The sequence below is a fragment of the Cotesia glomerata genome, linkage group LG7 (assembly GCF_020080835.1).
Source record: "Cotesia glomerata isolate CgM1 linkage group LG7, MPM_Cglom_v2.3, whole genome shotgun sequence".
NCBI lineage: Eukaryota > Metazoa > Arthropoda > Insecta > Hymenoptera > Braconidae > Cotesia > Cotesia glomerata.
In genome coordinates, this window is record NC_058164.1 from 9,279,291 (window position 1) to 9,298,252 (window position 18,962).

General features: G+C 33.4%; 1 protein-coding gene across 1 annotated transcript in view; it reads right to left on the reverse strand.

The window, feature by feature from the left end:
* Positions 1-7,191, reverse strand: part of LOC123269040 — a 7,584-nt gene extending 393 nt beyond the window's left edge. The window contains exons 1-3 of the mRNA XM_044734539.1: positions 6,949-7,191; positions 1,968-2,093; positions 28-1,753 (exon numbers count right to left, since the gene is read on the reverse strand). Of these exons, the coding sequence (XP_044590474.1) occupies positions 28-1,753; positions 1,968-2,093; positions 6,949-7,191 (2,095 nt within the window). The remainder of the gene's footprint in view (positions 1-27; positions 1,754-1,967; positions 2,094-6,948) is intronic.
* Positions 7,192-18,962: the final 11,771 nt, after the last annotated feature.

The window sequence follows — 18,962 nt, forward strand, 5'->3', positions numbered from 1 at the left end:
ACAATCCACAGGAATCGATAAATTTACCAATAGCCTTAAAAAACGCCATTTGCATATGAAAAGCGCCCATATTTATAAAAATATTATTAAATTTTGGCTTATCACTCTCTTGAATTTGCATTGCCATTTTGGCAATAGCCAAATCATATGTAACAATAATCTGTTCTTGTTGGCATTTTTCGGCAATTTCCTTAGCCGTGATGAGTGTTTCTTGCACCACCGCATAAGATGTTGGTGAAGAATTAATTGGAGGCAGATATTCAATGTTTTGAATTGGACTCGGATCACTTGACATTGTACAGTTATAGCCCAGCCACATGGGAGCTGAATCTTTTCGGAGTAAAGACATTACCCATAATAGATCTTTTTCCGTTGCTATCATTGTTGCGCCTTTGCATTCATCAATCGTATTAACAAATGATTCTTTGGTGAACAGTTGCATACATGTTGTCGGTTTCGAATAATAAGGTCGTATTTCTCGTGAAATTCCAGCAAAACGCCTCCTTTTACGTTGAGGTCCATGAACATCTTGGTTGTCATCAAGTAAAAGAGTTGAAGAAGTCGCAGCTTTAACGTCATCAGGATCTGCAATTTGTTCAAAAGGGAATTGATATATAATACCAACGGTATCATGCATTGTATCTTTTCCAGAACTAGTCTCAACAAAGCGGTCGAAGTTATCAAATGCAACGTGAGTACTGCATCCACTTGCTGCAGTGATACCAGTTGGTATTACTGTATTATGTTGAACAGACGTATATGTCATCTCCGTTTCGAGCTCTTCAGCCAAATTATAACCTATCGTATGGCCATATTTATTAAGAATTGTGAGAACTTGACGAGAGTTAGTTAAGGATTTTACGGCTAAGCCAAGTGTTAAATTTTTATTAGGCTTACATCTACCCTTTGAAACTGCATAGATAATATCACTGCATATCGATGTTATCTTCACCGTAGTTTCGTTTGAATCTGCGTTGGCAATATCAGGTCCTGTAATAAGATTCTGTATAAAATCAAACAATACTGGGGGAATTTCACATTCCCCGCGAATCACATCCTCAGCCGTTAAATTCTGTGGTAGCGGTTTATGATCAATATTTTTAATCACGTGTCTCAAGTAAAACGCTACATCTTGAAATTTGTTTGCATTTTCATTTTCCAAAAATTTGGTAGTATTAGCAATTATTGAAACATCAAAGTCTGTCTTGTACACTATTTTTTGATATCGTGGACCGGTAGATGCTTCAATTGTTATAATGTCACCAAATTTTTTAAACAATTTTTTTTCCAACATCTCGGCTCGATATCCTTCAACGTCAGCAGCTTCAATTTCATTTAGTCCAAATTCAAATAATAAAGCCTTGTATCTTGATAATAATTGTGCTAAGTACATTACTCGATTATTTTCTATTATTTCGTCAGTAATAAAATCAGTGAGTGACTCAAAAGCTTGTTTATGAAAATGTCTGGAATTATGCCAACTACTTTCCTTATGTTCTTCAAAATACCGCTTTTCTTTAGTTTGATATATGGCATAACAGGATTTGTGGTAAGCAACAGTTTGATTTTCGAGTTTCGAAAGAATCTCAGAATCATGTACATTTGTTGCTATTTTTTTAATTTGTTGAATAGACTCATCACCTTGCGGAAATATAAGGTTAAGTACTTGCTTCCCACATTTCTTTTGCTTATGATTGCAAAATAAACAAGTGATTTTGTTATTAGATCTTGATGCTGATGATGAACAAGGTATCTGAAACAAATTATAATTTTTTTTTTTTTTTTTAAGAAAATTCAACTGCTGACAAGTACAATATCATTAAGAACATATTCATATCAAATGTAAACATCGCAGTAAAAGAATTGGTGACAAAAATAGTGATATTTGTTATGCTATTTCAGAGTCTTCCGTAAGCTTTTACAGGTGTCTATAAGAAAGTAATTGAATAACGATAAAAATGTATTACCTCATCTGCATCCATTGAAATAGATGTTATCGCATCAGTATTATTTTCGTCATCTTGAGAAGCTTCTGCATTGAAGTGTTCACTTGAGTCCGTATGCTTATCAGATGTTGAGGTACTTTGGAGTATCTGAAAATTTTATTTTATTCGTTTCATCGAAATAATTGTATTTTTTTTTAATTAATTAACTATATATTGCACAAGATTAAATAATTATATATTATACTAGCTGTTACCCGCCCGCTCCGCTGGGCACTTTATAGAATTGTATTTTTAGATCTAGACTTGAAATTTAATTGGAGTATTGTTTTGACTTGCACAGATTCCAAATTCCATCGGATTGGCCTGTATTTTTTATCCATGTGATTATTCTAGCTAAAATGCATTGTAACTTTCAATGTGCAATCACTATAACATTCCTGTATCTTTCTTCCAAAAATGAATATCAATTGACACGAAGAAAAAAATTTGAAATGAGCATTGAAAGTTTCAGTTAAAGTTATTGCAGGTCTCATAATTGTAGTTGAAATCTTTCTAGCTTAAAGTGCGACTAATTTTGCCTTTAATTAAAAATTCCTCCGTGACATCAATTATTCATAGAAAATTATTTGTGCATGGTTTTTATAAATTTTCTTATAATAAGTAGCCAAATTTCTTTTTCATACCTCAAGTGTTTAGAACATGCATTGATTTTAATCTGTTACATTCCTGCGATCCCGTAATAAGAACAATTTATCGATTATGTGATCAATAAAAATAAAATGTATGTAAAATTCTTAGTCCGTTGACCGAATAGCTACATGTAATATTAAATTTTGAAAACCTTACAATGACTTTTTCGCCGCTGGCAAAGAGACGATTGTTGAAAGAAAATATAATTATTAAGAAAGCAAAATATTTAATCCGTTGAACTTGGAGGCCATCCCGGTAATTGCCTGTTTCTCTTAAGATTCTATCAAATTTTATATCTGTAGGAACTGTATTCGACGAATATGAATTTTTTGACAATTGTCACTCCCGCACTCCTATGTAGGGGAGGAATTTCGTAAAATCCTATTCGAGATGATTTCTACATTATAAATAAAAGATTCCAACAAAACTTCGAGTCCATAGAAACTATTGATTGGAAATGAGAGATTTTCATTGTTAATGCCCCCGCAATCCCTTTTGGATTTAGAATTCGAGAAAATCCATTCTCAGCTGAATTTGACATCGTACAAAAAGATTCCTACCAAATTTAGAGTCTGCAGAAGTTACAGTTTGAAAATTCAAGTTTTAGATTTTAACACCCACCCCCGCAATCCCTATCGGAAGTAGAATTCTTTGGAATCTGCTTTGAGATGATCTCCTCATGACAAATAAAAGATTCCTACCTAATTTCGAGTTTGTAGAAGTTACAGTTTGGAAATGGAAATTTGAAATTCTAACACCCACCCCCGCAATCCCTGTCAGAAGTAGAATTTACTAAAATCCGTTTTGAGATGATTTCTACATGACATATAAAAGATTCCTATCAAATTTATAGCTTTTAGAAGCTATATTTCAGAAATGAAGATTTTTTATTGTCAACACCCACCCCCGCAATCCTTATTCGGGGTGATTTGTCATAAAATCCGCTCTTAAATTATTTCTAAATCATATATAGAAGATTCTTACCAAATTTGGAGTCTATAAGAGCTATATTTTACAAACGAAAAGTTTTCATTATTAACGCCCCCGCGATCCCTTTTTGGGGTTGGAATTTGATAAAATTCATTCTTAGCTGAATTTGACATCATACACGAAGATTCCCATACAAAAAATGAGGATCGGCCCATTAATGGGCCAAGCCAGGCAGCCGATTTAAAAGTATCGGCCAAGTATCCGAATATGTCGTCGGCCGAAGACTGGGCGAGTATCGGGTTGTAACGCCATCCCGATATCGGATCCTGTGATCGGCCGAGCATAGGATCCAAGCAGTGGCCGAGCATAGGATTCAAGCAGCGGCCGAGCGTAACATTAGAATGTCGGCCAAGCATTGCATACAAACCTCTGCCGAACATATTATTATTATTATTAATTATTTTTAATTTAGTAATAAAAAAATTTTTTATTTAGAAACATTTATATTTATTTGATAAATATATTAATTTATAATATTAAATTATTTTTATTTTAAATATTTTAAAAGAATATTGCACCGCAATAATAAGTTTAAATAATGCAAAAGTAATTAAGTTTTTAAAAAAGAAAATAAGTAATTTTAAAATAGTAATTAATTATTGGCTGTTATTATTGTTTTTGTTATTATTATTATTATTATTTTGAATATTGTTATCGCTGTTAATAGCTCGTTGACGGCGACCTCCATCTCTGTCCCCTGCATTGGCAAGAAAACTGCCGAGCTTCACTCTTAATGATTTAGACTGATCAGAGTCCCCAAACTTTTCTTCAACAACCTCTGAAATTAAAAATATTTTTAGTTGAAACATAAATTTATTCAAATGTAGATTTAAACTCTTTTTTTATGTCTTTTCTTTCCTACAGATTTTCCTTTAATTGTACACCTTTCACATGCATAAAAAGTACCTGCAGCTATACAACGTTTAATGAATGATCTAGCTTGCGAATCAGCAACTATAGCGATAATTTTGAAAGCATATTTTTTATTATCAATTGTGATTCCATGCTTAATTAATGTCTTACACTCTTTCACAAAATCTGACAGATATTGTTTAACATTGGCGGGTTTAGAATCACCACCATAAATTGCAGCAACAAATGGATGCGTTGTGTAATTAGGATTAAAAACTTTAACAGAGATGGGCCACAATTGTATTTGTGAATTTTTATAAACTTGCATTCCGTCAATATGTATCAGAACTTCAATAGTATCCTCAAGAAATATTTTTGGTACAATCATCTTTTGCAGTCCTTCAGCTACGCCGAGATATTTATAATCACTGTCTGTTTCTTTTAAGGATGGTATAGACTCTACGACTTGTTGAGATTTTGTTTTTAATAATGTTTGTGCCGTTTTAGGGAGGGAAGGATGAACTTCTTCCCTCAATAAAACAAGTAATTCTGAAATGGTATTTGATTGAAGACTAGCTCTATTATTCAAAGCCCATTCGCGAAGTCTTTCTTGCAGTCTGTCTGAATTTTCAACCTTTTCCAGAGTCACATTTTCATTTTCACTAGAGTCATCAGTTGTTTCCATTTCACCAGTCACTATAACCTCACTTTCCAACGCATTTTCAGATTCGACATCGTTCTCAACAAAAATATCACTTGATGAACTATTTTCATCAGTAACATCATTATGAACTATACAATAATTATTTTCACTGTTCAGAAAAGTATCAACTGTTTGTTTATTATTTACACTATTATTACTGTCACCATGACTCATGTTATTTACAATTCTCATATGAGATAAAATTCTACTTTTTAATTTTTATTGTTAATTATTTTTTTTATAGCACGAAATTTTTTGACGCGATCAGACATGTTGAAAAAAATTTTTATTTATTTATCAAAAAAATATTTTAACATTAGAAATATCCACATCAGTATATCCACATATAGTTTCTAGTTCCTCAATAACTGCTTATTACCGAACAGCTGATGTAATTTTCAATACGCATGCGCAGTCAAAAAAAACGTCATAGCATCGGCCAAGGATCGGCTGAGGATCGCGAATTATTTATAGTGTGTATAATACGGCGGACGATGATAAGCCAGCCATAGGCCGTTGAAAAATGCCAATGCTTGGCCGAGCGTTAGTAGCCGTACTTTGGCCGATCATCGGAGAATAGTTGACCATCGGCAACTTTGTATGGGTTCTCACCGAATTCGGAGTCTTTAGGAGTTACAGTTTGAAAATGAAAATTTTAGATTTTAACACCCACCCCTACAATTCCTATCGGAAGTAAACTTCATTGAAATCCATTTTGAGACGATCTCTAAACACCCACTCCCGCGATCATTATTGGAGTTGATTCGATCGTTGTAAAATCCGTTCTTAGATAATTTCTATATCACATATAGAAGATTTCTACTAAATTTCGAGCTTATAGAAGCTATAGCTTGGAAATTTAAAATTTTAATTGTTAACACCCACCCCCGTAAACTCCTGTGAGGTGAGCTATCTTAAAATTCATTCGAATATTATTTCTACATCTCTAACAGAAAATTCCTACATAATTTATAGTCTGTAGGAGCTATAGCTTGAAAATTAAAAAGTTTCATTGTTGATACCCACCCCCGCAATCCTCTGTGGGGTAGGATATCGTAAAATTCGTTCATAAATTATTTTTATATCACTTACAGAAAATTTCTACAAAATTTGGAGTCTGTAGGAGCTATAGCTTGAAAATTAAAAATTTTCATTGTTAATACCCGACCCCGCAACCCTCTGTAGGGTGAGATATTGAAATGTTTATTTATAGATTATTTCTACATTTCTTACAGAAGATTCCTACTAAATTTGGAGTCGATACGAGCTATGGTTTAAAAACGGGAATTTTTCATTGTTAACGCCCCCGCAACCCCCCTTGTCGATGGAATTTCGTAAAATCCGTTCTTAGCTGACCTCTACTCGGCGAAAGGAATATTCCTACCAAATTTAAAGTCTCTAGGTCTTATAGTTCCAGAGATATCGTGATGAGTGACTATCTATATCTATAGAAAGTCTCCTATATATATATATATAGATTAGATTGAAAAATTATATAATATATTAGATTGAGCATTTTAATAGAATTAATTAATGACATAAAAAGAACTAATCATTATAATATTTAAAAATTTATGAATAACTATAAAATTTATGATACTTCAATTTATAAAGCATTTTCTTATTCAATTAACATGAACGAGAATATAGTAGATAGCTGATGTTTTAAAATTAGAAAATAATTCAAACTTACAAGTTGGAAAACAAAATTAAAAATTAAACGAGTGATTTTAAAGAAACATTCAAATAAAATTTTTATGTACTTACTTCATGATTTTTGACGAAATTTGAATACTCTTCACTATATTTGCTTTTTAAAACACTGACTTTGCTGTAGCACGCTGAATGATAACCGACAAAATCGAGTGATTCTGATGTTAGTGTAACATCATTATATTTAAAATTTTTTTCTTTTCGAAAAGCTAGTTTTAAAACGCAGTTTTTAAATGAATTTTCATTAAAATCAATAACAGACTCTCTCGAACTACATAGAAAACACTTTTTCGCCATTTTTCATTTAATATTTTTAGAAAAAAACACTGTAATAAACAACAACAAACCGAAACACATGTGCAACGTGGTTACTCAAGAACGATTCACAACAAAGAAACGCTGTCTCTCTCAACCATATGTAAAAAGAGCATGCGTACTCTCTTCTATTCAACGAAGGCGTCGCGCGCATCTACAATGCTCCGTCCTTTTTTATTACACTAAATAAGACGCTCGGATTTCTCTCTTGCGCAACTTTACTTGCTCTGATTTTCAAACTTTAAATCCTGGCAATAGTATTGCATGAACATTTTATTGTAGGCAATACTACATCATCGTGTTTGTTATTAAATAATCTTTATTTTGATATATATTTTGATTGGTAAACTGATTTGTGCAGTCACCTATATTTACCTGCCTGTTTACACCTGCTTGCCAGGTAGCCATGTACGCAAACACGTAGGCAATACCTCATAGGCGTATTCTATGTATTTAAAACTTTTGTATTCAATAACATTTCATTGGTAAACAAGTGGCTGAATCTCATTAAAAAAAATTAATTAATATTTTTTTAATTAAAAATAGCCATGAACATATTTTGATTGGCAATACATGCAAGACGTATTTGTCTATGTATGAAATTTGATAAAAAAAATGTTTCATTCGGTAAACGGATAGCTGAAGATCGATTTATGTTCGGATCTTAGACTAAATGGCCTTATAAGGATAAAGCCTCACGATAACTCAACCACTGGCCATGGTTCTGTTACGGTTAGAAAATTGGGTCAAATTATTAAGAAATTATAAATATTCCCATTGGAAAATAAATAGAGGAAAGAATTAGGAAAGAAGAAAGCAGAGGAAGAAGAAGAAGACTCGATATTGACTTGGAAATGTCGACAAAGATGGGGCCACAAGAGTCGAATTGACACTCTCATGACTGAAAATTAAAAGTTGGGTATAGGAGAACAGAAAATAAAGGAAGAAGAGGTTTCACTTCGAAATGAGGGTAACTGGCACAGGAGGAGTCAAGAGGGTGACGATGAAACACTGGTGACCGCTAAAAAGATGACTAACTGTAACCCAAGGTAAAGGACACCAAACGGATCACGGCACCAAAGAAAGATACAATCTCTAATTAGCAAATGAAAACCGGAGGAATATGCCACCACCGCTAGCCGAAAGCTCTACTCCTTCGTAAGTGTATAAAAACGTAAGCTCCGCGGGGTAGCCAGCAGTCAGTTTTCAACCCTTAATTACATACGAGGAACCTCTCGCCGATAGTCACCAGCTCCGTCTTTGATAATTATTCATACGAGCAAGCTTATTTGACCGAGTGCACTTTGTTACGGCCCCGTGTAACTCGTGCATAAATTTATTTTTTTACTTTTAACTTTATCATTTAAAAAGGATATACTATAAATTTAAGATAATTAAATGTAAGAAGTTATGAATAGGATTAATAATAAAAAAGTGAAAAACAATATCATTATCCACATAGAGTGATTCAAATAGAATCTTTATTTAAAAAGGAATCGTATCGAGAGAAGTGTCGTTACTTGACAGAGTTTAGTCGCGGACTGACTATAATGTTAAAAACTATTTTATTGTGAGGTCTAACCCTCTGTATTGTCCTTAGTAAAACACATGTTTTTCTTCTTATTAACTAAGACCGTAATATTTGGTTGTACTGTACAGTGTAAAATAGAGAGTCCTTTGTACAGCTCAAGTACCTAAGGTCATAAAATCAAGCCTATACAGGCTTTCTTATTCTAGCTGCACAAATGTGCCCCTTAAATGTGTTTTTCACATTTAAAAACTAATAAAAGAAAATACGTTATTTTTCTAAAATAAATATTTCTAAGAACTCAATATCTAAAATATAAAACTAAAAATTTGTAACTGGAATTTATTTTTGCTCAGAAAATCCAACATTAAACTATTTCGAAATCAGTATATACTAATAAATCTTTTTCACTCACTTACTCTCGGTATCTCATGCTACGTTCGTTCTCTTCCATTCTTTCTCGATCGGTCTAAACCACTCTCCCTCTGTTCCTAAACAAAACGTCCCACATCTTCGTGTCATTAATATTACTATTAATTCTTTTAACCCGTTCTTGCCTTTTTTTTTCATGCTGGTATAAATCTGATTCAAGTGGATGGTAATATTCCATCTTCACTAACATTGGTTGATCCAATCTACCTTTATTAATTAATCCTGGGTAACCTAATTCATCTTAAGATCTAAGATTTTACCCAAACACATCTAAAACTACTCTGATTAAAATCCATATAACCGATTAATTTAATAACTAATAGAAACCTCGAATAATTACATTTTTAGACCGAGCGTACACCCCATTAAATAATGAGTTATGTGAATAGTCATGATTGTGTGACCTATCCAAACCATATAAAATCCTGGTCGCTGATAATAGAATATTCAGTAAAAAATTAGAACCCGTACTGATTGTTCGACGTTATATTTAAAATCTCGATTTTTAATAAAATTATTTTAATCCGATAAGAATTATTCTTTTTAATACCGCGCGTCCATATTTAAAATTCTTCGTTTCAGTAAAAATTCAAAATTTGATAGAGTTAGACGTTAAAAATTACTAAATAAGGAGTCTCTTTACATTTATTTCTTGCTCCGCTAAAGCGAGAAAATTATTAAATTCACTTAGATCATACGATTTATCCAGTAAAATATTTAAATTACGGGTTTCTATTTTTAATTTGTTTTGTTTAATAAAATTATATTATTTAGTATTATTTTTAAGTTCAATACGGTTTATTCGGACGATCAGAAGTATTTAAATTGCGGGTTTTTATTATTCATTTCTTTTGTTCAGTAAAATTATTTAAAATTTCATTTAATTATTGCATTATTTAAAAATAAATCTGGGGACGTAATAAAAATAAAAATCATATTTCTGTTCCCCAGGCCGGTAAATAAAAAGATTTAATTACTAATAGTCGTAGTTTTCTATAGTAACAGGTTCCTAATTTTGACTGTCAAAATATGCCATTACGATCATTCTTACAAGATGTAAACAAGGATTACAATTGATTCATGACGATCAAAAACCTACCTTTATCGCTATAAAGTTCGTACTAAACTTAAAGATACTGCACGGAATGCATTAGAAGATAAAAATATTGTAAGAATAGATGATCTAAAAGACGCATTAAAAGAATATTTCTCGAAACAGAAATTGTATCCACAATATTGCGCTGATATTCAAGCCGTTAGACTTAAAAAAAAATGAATCATTGCTTAGTTTTTATACATGCATTAAAAGAATATGCACAAATGCAATGGCTTCATTACATGAAAATTTAAATAACGATGCCGAGTTAGCGGGTATGAAGAAAATGTTAAACGGTCTAGCTTTAGAATCTTTTAAGCGCGGACTACCAGATGATTTAATTTATGGCATGAGCATTCAAAATCCTGTAACTCTTGATGATGCGTATTAAATTGCTTTATGTCTTGAAGAAGACTTAAAAAGAAGTTCACACCGTAATTCTAATTATTTAGCCTATGCAACAATTCAACCAAATAATACTGATTTATCTCAAAGAACACGTATGGTAAATTTTGAAGACGAAGACCGTAGAGATGCAATACCATTTCGATTTCTCCGAGATGATGGCTATAGACCATAAGTCCTCGTAATAAAACACCAATGCGTAATCATTTCCTTAATTATGAACGACGCAATAATTCACCCTTGCGACCTAGAAGTCTACACAGAAAGAAAGATTTCTTGACTCGAGAACAAAATTCTTGGCTAAAGTAAATTTTCGGGTGCCCGAAGGAAGACCGAAGTTGTCTTGGCCGAAGTAAAAATTTTTCTTGAAATTTTATTCTTGGTAGAAGTAATTTTTTCTTAATTCAAATTATCATAAATACTTGATACAATAACTTTTTATATTTGATCAAGATTCTTAGATACTTAAGGGGAAGCAGCGCCACCTACTTTAGCTGAGAAAAAAATTTTCTTAACTTGAGAAAAATTTTCTCTTGAATATTTGATACCCATTTTAGATTATTTTAGAGCGCAATTATACATATTGAATGAAAAAAAATGATTCAATATTACTTGATCTTCCCATTTGACATGTTAGTTAATAAAAATATTAATGAAAATTTACATCAAGATATTTAATTTTTTAGAGCAAGAGAGAAATTTTCTCAAGACAAGAAAATTTACTTCTGTCAAGAACTTAATTTTTTGGAGCAAGAGAGAAATTTTCTCAAAACAAGAAAATTTTCTTGACTTAAATAAATTGTCTTGGATCAAGATACGTATTTCTTGAAGTAAGGAATTAATTTTGTTGGAATAAGTGAAATTTCTTGTGTTAAAAAAAAAATTTTTTTTCGCCCAAGAAAATAATTCGGAAGAAAAATATTTTCTTGGTTCAAGTGAACCTTTCTTTCTGTGTATCCCCTCGTCAACAATTCTCCTATTTTCCAATGCCGGGATATTTTCCACATATGGTCGTCAGGAAAAGAAGCTCTTTATCTAAGTGAAATTAATTTATTATTTAATTAAAAATTCACCGTCTCAAACGATTTGTGATAAGTATACACAACTATTACAATTCAAACTTTATCAATTAATTCAAAAATTAAAATATTATTGAACAATTTATCACCAGCCGAAAAAAAAGTTTATATACCTAAAAATACAAAAATTTCAATTTTTCAAAATTCATTAATCACAATAATTTAAAATTTTGATCATATCAAATATTAACATATTAGAATCTAATTCTAAGAAGATGATGCATTTTCTCAATTTTTTTGATTTTTTAACTCGAATGGTTCAATTGATTTTTTTCTCTTCTATTTGTGTAACGAACGCCACGCATACATTAAGACTCGAATTAAATTAAATAATATTAACTTTTATCATGATAAAACTGTCAAAATATAAAAGGGCTATAACAAACGATTCTTTACGATAATTGATATTGTTATCATTCTTTATGACAAAATGGGAATTAAATTGTTTTGTTTTTCCTTCCGAAGAGTACTTCGAGTGGTCTAATTGGTTTATCACATCATCCAATTTAATTCAATCATAGAAGTTAATATTATTTAATTGAATTTGAATCATAATGCATATGTGGCGTACGTTACAAAAATATTATAAGAAAAAAATTGTTCTAAAAATTCGCGCATAATTTTTCAAAATTTCTATGTGTGGAATTTTTTTGCTAAATTTTTTTTATCATAATTTAATTGTTATAAAAATCGAAAAAATTTTTAGATGTCTATTAAATTCAGTATCATTAATAATTTCATTTGATTGAATTTTTAAAATAGGACTTATAAGGTATTTTTTTTTTTTATTTGATGTAAGTATTTGATTAATTTATCATTTGTTTTTTTCATCACAGTAATTGTTAAATCGCAAAGATTTAAATAGAATATTCTTGAGCATATATTTATTTATTTATTTCTTATTTCTAAGTCCAGATGTTTGTTTGTATGCGTAGCTGTAATTTTAAAGGTTTACAAACCCTTCATAAAGTTTTAAGCTTACCATTCATAAGGAAAGGTCTTACCATTTTTTTTTGTTATCAGCTTAGGCTGTTTTATTACGTTATGACCGTCTGTCCAAAATTGAGGAATTTGTCGAGCGTGAGAGTCCAGACTACTCAAAACTCAAGGTTAATGACCACTTGCAAACTAACATATTTCTCAGTCCTTCTGACCACCCACGTGCGACTTGAGAGGTAGTAATTGGTCATTTTTAACCCCTACCCTTTAAATGTATCTAAACATAAGTTCACTAGAATTTGTATGTAGCTTTTTAAGTCAGTTGTACTTGTACTTTCATCTAAGCAATATATGTATTAAACTGGCATCCTCTTTTATTTAAAACTACCTTTATCTATTCCAAAGATAATCCTTAAAAAATTACAAAATATAATAAATTCGCTTTCGATTAAGTTCTTGCGCGACGTCACTTATAAATAAATTAAAATATTTATAAAACAAAACAGTAATCGTGAAGGTAAAACTATCTTTCCATTATTTGTTCTTATATTTTTATGATTCTGAAATTGATAGACATCTCATCAATTTTAAAAATTTTTTTCAACAAACAAATTATAACAAGAAAAATTTATTTAAAAAATTCTATACTTAGAAGCTCAAAAAAATTATAAATATAATTTTTTAAAAGTAATTTTCTAGACCTAGTTTAATTTTTAAGAAAAAAAATTAGGAAAACGGTTGACCCTGAAGGCCATCCCTGCAACTTCCCGCTAATTCCATACTTAGGCGCTTAAAATGCACCAATGACGTTTTTGAGCTCTTTGAGCTCAAAAATACAATTTATGGGTTATTTTGAGCTCTCCGAGCTCAAAGAGATTGCTTTCCTATGCTTTAAAGCTCTTCAAGCTCAAAAGTCTGATAGAGATTTGATAAGACACTATTTTTTGAATTTTTAAACCGCAATAATTTTTGAATGAATAAACCGATTTTTACGCGGTTAGAAGCATTCGACGCAGTTTTTTAAGCCTCACAAAGAATCTCAAATTTTGATCGCGCTAGGAATTTCGGAGTTATTCCGAAAAAACACTTTTTTCGGTTTTCTTTCGTTCACGATATCTCTCGAACGAATCAACCGATTTTGACCGGACTGGTGGCGATCGACGTGGTTTTTTGAGGTTAAGAGCTGATTCGTTTTTGGAATTGAACCTTTGAGCCGTTTAAAAGTTATTTCAAAAAAACCACATTTGAAAAAAATTTTTTTTTCAGTTTTTTTACGATTTCTCAAAATCTATTGATCTGAATCGGTCCAAATAGTTTTCAAAATCTAAGTTTGGTCAAGCCCTTTCGAATGGCACCAACCGCGATGAAATCGGTCAAGCCGTTCAAAAGTTATAAGCGGTTCACATACTTTCACACACACACACACACACACACACACACACACACACACACACACACACACACACACACACACACACACACACACACACACACACACACATACATACAGACACCGTGACAACCTCGCGGGGATAGTCAGGGAAGCTTCCTGTGACCTTCAAACGTCGAGATCTGATGAAAACTCGATTTTTGCAAAACGGGGTGAAAACAATAACTTCCCGATTTTTGAAAATCTTCGATTTTCTTAGCGGGAAGTTAATAAAAAAAACTGTCAGAAAAAATGGATAAAATTATTTATAAAAAAATGTTAGTAAAAAAAAAAAAATTAAAAATAAAAGCGGGATCAATAAAGGATCCTTGTCATCGGTCAAGGACACTCGAATATTATAACATCTACTGAGGAACACCTAACACGCTACCCTCATCACCCTCGCAATCCATCCCCAATTCGGGTGATACTGAAGAGAGAAATAATATGTGATGAACGGTGAATTTGTGCTGCTACTTTCATTTTAATTGTTAATTAAACAGGGGCTGAGTATTTTTAACTCTCCTTCAACCAACCTATGACAGTACCAGATGTTTATCACATAATGGCGTGTACACACTACCACTTAAGTACTCTTAATTCCACAATACCTATTAAGAAAACAAAACAATCAACGTGGTTTTTTTTATGTTAAAAGCTGATCAGTTTTTAGAATTGATCAGTACAGGCGTTAAAAAAGTTATTCAAAAATAACCACATTTGAACAAAATTTTTTTCGTAGTTTTTTTGAAATTTTTTGGAATCTACCGGTCTGAATTAGTCCAAATTGTATTGAAAATCTAAGTTTGGTCAAACCAATTCAAAAATTTTTTTAAATTGCAAAAATGTTCACTTTTACCGTATTTCCGTGCAATAATAATAAAGGCGATATCCCATCAAGTTTCTGTAAATCGAATTTGAGAGTTCATTAAGTAAGCTTTAATTTGCATAGTTATATATTTTCTAAATTAAATAGTTAAGGAAAGATAGAAATTCAAAAATTTTTAAAAATCACCAAAATTTTCATTTTTACTTGGAGCCATGCTCATGCAAAAGCATGGGAACGAAAAGAAAGTTGTTTCTTACTATAATCGTAAAACAACCCCGATAGAACAAAAATATCATTCATACGACTTGGAAACTCTTGCAGTCGTTGCAGCCCTCAAAACCTTTCGCGTATACCTGATAGGGATAAACTTCAGTGTAGTTACTGACTGCAGTGCCGTGCGGGCGACCGCTGTAAAAAAGGATATACAACCACGTGTTGCCAGATGGTGGGTATATTTACAAGACTACAATTTCGACATTGTGTATCGGCCGGGCGCTCAAGGAGCGCATGTTGATTATTTAAGTCGGTATCCCATTGAATGCTTAGCTATTGATGTCACTCCCAGCGAGTGGATCAAAGTTGCTCAAATGCAAGATCCCGACATTGAGACAATCATGAAGATCCTGGAGTCTGGAGATAATCAAGCGAGTGCAAAACATTATTTTGAAATTTATGACCTTAGGAACGGAGTAGTTTTCCGAAGAACCGAGAATGGTAATAGATGGTTAGTACCACGAGCTTCTCGTTTCCACGTCGTGAAAATGTGTCATGACGATCAGGGACACCTCGGAATCGATAAGACTCTCGAGAAACTGCGCGAACATTATTGGTTTAAAGGCATAAAGAAATTTGTTTCAAAATACGTTACTGCATGCTTACAATGTCTGTATTATAAGTCTACCTCTGGCCGCAAGCCTGGCATGTTACACCCCATAGAGAAGGTTGCCCTTCCTTTCCACACGATTCACATTGATCAGGTGAGTCCGTTTGTCAAAAGTAAACGAGGCTATACCTAGATACTAACTATAGTTGACGGGTTTACTAAATTTTGTATTCTGGAGCCAGTGAAGGACGTTAAAGCCAAGTGGGTCATTCGAGCACTGACCTAACTCTTTTCACTTTTTGGAGTTCCTACTAGGATCATCAGTGACAGAGGCACGAGTTTTACGTCACAACTGTTTGCTGCTTTTTGTAGAGAATAAAATATCAAGCACGTCCTCAATGCAGTCGCAACACCAAGGGCGAACGGACAGTGCGAGCGTATGAATCGCACGTTGCTGAATTCATTAGCAACTTCCAATGCAGGGGCAGACGAAGACCAATGGGATAAATTTGTGAAGATAGTCCAGAGTGGTATCAATAGTGCTACTAATCGGACTACACAAAAAACCCCAACTCAACTTTTACTTGGTTACAGGCCCCGCAGTATGGCAGATTCTGTCCTTTTAGGTTCAATTCAAAGCTCGTTGGACACCCTGGATCTCAAGGAGATGCGAGAACAGGCGAAAGCAGCTACGGAAGTTGAACAAGAAAAGCAGAAGGCCAGGTTTGACGCCAAGCGGTCCAAACCACCACAGTATGCTGTCGGCGACATCGTTGTGGTTGCTACCAATCCAGGGCACAAAAGACTGTTGTAGCGGTTGACAGGATGAAAAGATGGATATCCTTCAACGCACTGGAATAAATTAAGGTGAGATTATGATTCTTAATCAATGTTTGTAGTTCACAGATCTCAGAAACGTGTCTCTGGGTCCTGTAATAGGCCAAAGAGGGTGACCAGAACAGTAGCGAGTACTCCGGCGTTGAGGATCCATGATGGGTCTCCAGGATGCTCGACGGTGAGCTGACTCCCAGGGACAAGCAACGAATTGCGTCGTCCGAATTCAGTAACCGTGCTGGTCTTTCTGAGAGCTCCGAGCCACTGGGTCAATTGGACAAGGCAGTGGATGCTCGATCTCACCTACTGCCAAGGCAAGAGCTTCTGGAGCCCGTCAGTTTGTTACTGACGGGAGAAACTATGGAAGTTCTTGGCCAGTCAGGCACGACTTGTTTTCGCCAAGTCGGGAGCTTCTAGAGCCCATCAGCTTGTCACTGATGAGAGGAACCATGGAAGTTCTCGGCCAATCAGGCACGACTAATTTCGCCAAGTCTGGAATCTTTGGAGCTCGTCAGCTCGTCACTGACGAGAGAGACTATGGAGGTTCCAGGCCAGTCAGGCGTGGACTGTTTTTGCCGAGTCAGTCGTTCTCTTGGCTCCTGGCCACTGGTCAAGGCAGGTTCGGAGGACACTGGTCTGAGGTTGGACTAGTTGGCCGCTAGTTAGAGTGTCATGCTGGGCTTCAGTCAAGAGTCTTCAGGGACTTACACTCTAGCGCTAGGCCCAGACAACTCAGTATGTGTATACCTAACTGAGGTCTCATCCTGAACAGGCATCCGTGAACCGGACCGTTTGGTAAACACGGAAGGTTTCACGGGGTAAGGACCTGGAATGGTTGAGAATCCTATTTTTCCCTATCCCTAGGCGCCTCTTGGTCGCTATCGCGGGTCGATTCATACTCTTGGGAAGAGCTGATCACTCTGACTAGAGGAGTGTGGATTGAGCGGCAATAGTTACCTTCTTGTAGTTTTAATACCCTGATCGGGTCATTAATAAGGATTTGTTTGGATGAATTTTTCAGATCCAGGTAGTCAAAGCCGAGGACGGTTTGTGTGGTCAGGAGGGGCCGAATGTGGGAGTACTTTTCCACTCTCGAAAATTTTGCGTCAACCACCGTACTCTTTGGGCCATAAAATCCCTTCCCCGGCATTCAAGGGGCTCATGACGTCACGGGACCCCAAGAACAACGCTAAGTGTTAGCCAAGGCTAACACCCTCAAGAGTCAAGGTGCACGAGGCAGATTTTCCTCAGCCTCTGAGATACACACATCTACGGGTTACTACACTTATCATATTTTCCTTTACTTAACGTATTGTATTATTGTAACCGCGGAGTACCATCTTGACATTAATACTTATACACGAACTTAATCTATTGTATTGTTTTATTGATAACTATATTCTACGGGATTGATTAATTATTGTGAAACTTTATTAACTTCATTCGAATATTGTAAAGAGTATAGTTATAACTTGAATAAATTATTAAAATAAAGAAATAGATTGCTACATTATTGAAAATTATTTTTTACTTTTTAGTTAGATTTTCTTTTAAAGTGTGTTTTATCGTTATCTAACTGTTATTTATTTTAATTTTATAATCTACTTATAACTTGAGTTAATGAAATGAATAGACTAATAAAACTACTTTCATATCAATTATTTTTTTAAAGCTTTCAACGATTTTAAAATACGTATTGAAAATTAAATACAATAAATAAGTAATTTCACACAACACATGTGTGTGGAAATTTAAAAAATATCGGAATGTAATAATCACAATGTTGTGGACATATAAGAAAAAAGAATGCATAGTAGGTAGAGAAAAAATGTGCGGGTCAAATAACAAAAACTGGCGTAGATGAAGCAGTAACTTTAGATGCGGTGCAACGTTGCCAGATAACTAAAACAAGAGTTAGGATTTGAAAGAACTTACATACATAGAAACAAGTATCGAAAATTTATAAAATTATCTTATGGAATTTTTGAGTTTTTTTTTTTTATTTCAACCACTGATCTTATATAATTGTTATCAAGTGTATAAGTTTTTCTTAAGTGATAACTGTACAATAACAATAACCATCGATAAGATTATATCATTAGTCATCAACTCATTAGTAACATTTGTAATTCAATCTATTTTTACGTTATTTACATTTTCGATCAAATATAAAAATTCTGCGAAGAGTTAATTCGTAGAAGCCAATTATTATTATGCTTCTTTTATTTATTTGAATGAATGCATATCAAATTTCTTTAATAAATATTACACACATTGAGTATTAAAATTACACGATATTTGTGCAATTAATTCTCCGTTTTTTCAGTGCCAGTAGTGAGTTCAACCACGTGTCAACCGG